This window comes from Penaeus japonicus, unplaced genomic scaffold (assembly GCF_977035675.1).
Source record: "Penaeus japonicus unplaced genomic scaffold, GWHDUDI00000001_assembly GWHDUDI00000017, whole genome shotgun sequence".
NCBI classification, from domain to species: Eukaryota; Metazoa; Arthropoda; class Malacostraca; order Decapoda; family Penaeidae; genus Penaeus; species Penaeus japonicus.
The window spans coordinates 27,957,923-27,962,783 of NW_028234419.1; the positions used below are offsets into that span (position 1 = coordinate 27,957,923).

Sequence of the window (4,861 nt, forward strand, 5' to 3'; positions counted from 1 at the left end):
TGTTTACTCTTCATTTTCTTTTCCGGATGAATAAATTCATGTTTCTAAACATTTTCTCTCTTTTTCTTATTCCTTTATATCACGTTGGCTCTAAAACATGATACATATATTCGTTCGCACATACATAAAAGAATTGGTGAAGTTCGGATAGTTGCATACAACCAGTAATCAGTTATTTAAAATCAATTATTATACTTATACAAACGAATGATGCAGTACATTACTTTATATATATCACCATGACCTCATTCGTCCTAACAGATCCATGATATCAACTTTGGGTCATTGCTTGGAGCCAGGAAACACACCTTCGACCACATTTCCTGCCTTTTTAATAATTAGTTTCAGTCGTTTGATTCAATGATTACGCTTATGATTATTCTTATATAGTTACATCATCACACAATTTTTGATATCCATATTTGTCAGTCATTCATACAATCTGCCGATCTAGTCAAGGAAAATTAAGTTAGTAAAGTCATTTGGCTATCTGGCAAGTGCATGAACCAAACCTTTTAATCTCTACATAACCGTCGATATACCTATCATAAACCAAGCAGATTCCACGCAAAGTGAGACTGGGAGACAATCCGGGGCTGAAGGCTCTTCGCTTCTCATTACTTAAAGAATCTTTTGTATTCTTACATAAGTTTACCCAAGTCAAAGCGTACTCACTGAAGAAAAGACAAAATAAGTATTAATTAGATGCAATTCCGATGAGACCAAAAGTAGGCATGAAAGTCCCTACGTATGCCTGCAAGCTAAGTTTATATCATAGTTAAACAATGCCTTAGGCAGAGAATCTTCGAGAATCTTCGGAGATGTGGCAGTGCTCAGTGACTGATAAATCTTATGAAAGGGATTACATCAGAATAAATATGGAGAATTTTAAAAGTTAATTCAATGTTAGAAACAAGTCTAAGGGCAGTCACAAGAATGAACCTTATTATCACTATTCACTAGGACCACATTGCATCACAATGTAAAGATAGTCCACTATCTTTCAATATCTTTAGATCTTTCCTTTAGATTTTTGTCCACCAGCCCATTATCCTTGCAGAGACTTTTCTACAAACACGACCAGCTTCATTTCACACCTTTTTACCTTCCACCTATGTACAATATGATTTTTATCATATGATTTTTATCATCTATTTTATCATTTTTTTACTTCACTTTGAAAGTAGCGATGTTCATAATGATAATGGTAAGTATCACGTGAGTCAGCAAACTCGACTCTTCTACGCTCATAATACCACGCTCTGCTTTTGCTCGTCATTCAGTACTCATGAACGGCTCAATATTTCTGCAACATTATATATACTATTCATATAATTTTCTCTATCTATCGAATGAAGTGAGTTCAGGATTATCATCATTGAAGTTAGGCAATCAGTTGATATAATTGCCCCATAGGACATTGCTTAAATGAAGTGAGAAAAGGATTAGATAAGGAAAAAAGGAAGCCAATGCCAGGAAAGATGTAGTTACGCAATACATGTATACGCTGCAATTGACCTTCATGAAAAGATGTCCTGTAATCCATTTTTTTTTTTTTTTTTTTTTTTTTTTTTTGTGAATGAACATCCCGTCATCATTTATGGTAACTACGCTATCTACCTCTAATTGGCGGATTTCCTATCCAAATACCTCACGTGTTGACGTATAAGGTAGCCTTGACGTATGACACATACAAGAATAGATTCAAGAAGACTACAATACCTTGATTAGTTTCTTGCGATGTATCATGCTTCGTAACTACTTATCCTGAGAAAGGGGTGGAGCTCAAGGTCGTGGCCAAAGCCATAAATTAAATAAGGCGATTATTGGATTATTTGTGGTTATTCGTACTCTCCATTTTTTTCCATGCACATAAACATATAGACACACATCTACACATCTTCATAAGCACTCATAAGCACTAACACTTACATAAACACACGAACATATGGACGTAAACGCATTTTCATTTTCGTTTCCAGGCTGGCGTCCCCTTGGCTTCCATGTGGATTCCATGTGGATTCCTAGCACCCCCCCCCTCCCCCCTCATACACACATGCGAACACACGCTTGTTTGAGGGAGGGGGTATGTTTCAATCTGAAAACAACGAAACTAAACACACACAAAAAAAAGTATTTCACAAATATAGCCTCATTCAATAAACCAATTTATTTAGCAGTTTTAGCCGTAACATAGTTTATTGTCTTCATAGTTATTGTTGATTATATGAATGTGCTTGGTGCAGGAATATTAGCTTATCGACATTAGGCTGGCATTAACTGCTCCTTAATTATATATGCGTATATATATATATATATATTTATATATATATATATATATATATATTTGTATATATTTATACATATATATATATATATATATATATATATATATAGATAGATAGATAGATAGATAGATATACATTTATATATATACATATATATATATACATACGTATATATATATATATATATATATATATATATATATATATATATATATATAGCTTAATTAACTTAACTGCTCCTAAAGCCACCTTGCCCCCCCCCCCCCATTTTGCCACTTTCGGAACCATTGCTTTAGAGTGATCGTCAATTGAAATAGTTCCGGTTTTAAATATTTGGTCGCCGTGGCTGAGTGGATATGGTATCCAACTCGCAACCCCAAGGTCATACGGGCGCATCATAATGATATGTTGACTGGTTGAAGATTGAAGTAAGAGGGAGGGGCGTGGTGACAAGGACTAACTACTACAGGGGGCGTGGTTATAAAGAATCACTATTTGAAGCTTTATTTACTACACGCTGAAGCCTAGGGATCATTACCTCTTTTCCGAAGCCAAAGATCGCGCTGCTGAATTAATATCCTGAGTGATTAAATATATATTCTCCTTAAAAAGGGGTAGTGATAATCTTAATTATCGTTCCTCCTACAAAAGCTACATGCAGCGGATGGTTATAAATACATATTTGCAATGATGATTAGTTTATTAGTTTATTAGTAAAGTTATCTGGTAGTGCTTATGAAGTTGGATTAGCTTTGGGTAGGGTTTTCTCTTCATTGCAAAAGGTATCGTATTTCACAGCTGAATCCTGGCGTTTTTGTTTCGTTTATTCCTTTACTTTTTGTTCGTTGCCATATGACTATTCATCGAGGAGTAATAGCAAGGTGATGTATAATGAAAATGCTTATTGTCATTCAGATTTATTGATTGCAAGGAAAGTGGACTGCATGCGCCATCTTAGTAGTAGTAGCGAGGCGCATCATGATCTGGAGCCGCGGCTGCTGCTGCCGCCTGCAGGTTGTACAGGCGGAAGAAATCAGCCTTGGCGGCGGCCACGGCAGCTGTGTCACGGACCGGAGCAGGGGCGGCGCTGTAAGTAAGGACGGAGTGGTGGGCGGCGGGTGCTACTGCATTGAGGTACACAGTTGGGGTAGTCTGATGATAGATGGGAGAACCATAACGGTGCGCGCCCACAGCAGCCAGCTGAGCGTTGTAGGCGTTAAAGAAGGCGTTGCGGGCAGCAGATACCTCATAGGTATCCGATACCGGGGTGATGGTACCGTCGACGCCCGCTGGGACGGTGGCTGCCACGGGCCCGGTCCACTTCCGCTGGTAAGGGGCGCCGTAGTGGCTGTAGCCGCCGTAGTTGGCCTGCCAGGTGGAGGCGGAGCACACGCCCAGCACTGCCAACATTACCTGAGGAATATCAAAATTTTCAGTAAAACAAAAAAATTTAGTACCATATGCTACACTCACTGACCAATAAAATCTAAATTAAATATACTCAACGAACACCAAAACAATAAAACAAAGACCATGCTTGTGCGACGAATGCTAACCTGTTTTCGCAAGAACATACAATGAAAGCACAATATTTCATATTCTACAAACACTAAATTAGCTTCTTAGACTACGTACCAGAGACTTCATGATGCCTTTCGTAGGATGGTTTAGCCACACTGTATCGGCTGAAGACCCTACCTTCACTATTTATACATGGACGTGGGCGTGACGTCAGCAGGTGCTTGCATAACCTTGAGGAATCTTTCGTGTGTCTGAAATGGGTCCCAACGTGTAATTTCGGGTAACGGAAAGTTTTTCGCATTTTATAATAGCATTACTGGGAGTTCCGTTGCGGGATTTATATATATATATTACTTTTTGTATCTACCTCTGTCTGGTTTATACTCGATTCTTTGATTCGTCTGTTGCTATGTCACTGTAATATGTCATATGTAAATAGCCTGTTCTTAGTCTCCTATTTACATCTACGGAGGACTCAAACGGGCTCATGTATATTGAGAAATAACAATAACGATTCTATTAAATTAGTGCTTGTGGAGTCCTTGTTACAGCCAGTGACTTAGATTTGAACTAGAATTTGAATCAGAATTTGTCTTGAATTCTATTTGATTGCGAGTGTTTGAACATCTCATTAGGAGTATTCAAACACCATAGGATCAATGAAATAAAAGCGTTTATCAAGATGAATAATTCCGATCAAACCTGGTTATCTACCCTATGTTATCAAACCTTAATCGTAACCGTTTGTTATTCTTCTATTAAAATTAAATCATTTAGCTCATTGCATTTCAACATTGATATACTACTTATTACCATAAATTACTATAATACGAAGTTCAACTTAACCATCACTACTATGAAGTTGCTGTTTGTAGCAATTGCAAAATTATTTGTGCGTTTAGAAATCACACATGCGTGATATAACAGTGTTCTGGTGATTGCAGTCTACAGTAATTACAATAATGATGATGTTGATGATAATAGAGTATTATTGGTGAAAATAATGATGACAACATTAATAACAATAATAAACATATTGATTATGGTAACGA

At 37.2% G+C, this 4,861-nt stretch overlaps 2 protein-coding genes across 2 annotated transcripts in view; one reads left to right on the forward strand and one right to left on the reverse strand.

The window, feature by feature from the left end:
- Window positions 1–49, forward strand: part of LOC147470121 (cuticle protein CP1499-like) — a 734-nt gene extending 685 nt beyond the window's left edge. The window contains exon 2 of the mRNA XM_086546229.1: window positions 1–49. This exon is cut by the window's left edge and continues 488 nt beyond it. The gene's annotated coding sequence lies outside the window, so the exon portion shown is untranslated.
- A 3,140-nt stretch (window positions 50–3,189) lies between these two features.
- Window positions 3,190–4,060, reverse strand: LOC122244127 (cuticle protein CP1499). Its single transcript, XM_043001949.2, has 2 exons — window positions 3,924–4,060; window positions 3,190–3,701 (listed from the first exon to the last, which is right to left on the reverse strand). The coding sequence occupies exons 1-2, from the start codon at window positions 3,933–3,935 to the stop codon at window positions 3,243–3,245; spliced, it is 471 nt and encodes a 156-aa protein (XP_042857883.2). The 5' UTR covers window positions 3,936–4,060; the 3' UTR covers window positions 3,190–3,242.
- Between the last annotated feature and the right edge of the window lie 801 nt (window positions 4,061–4,861).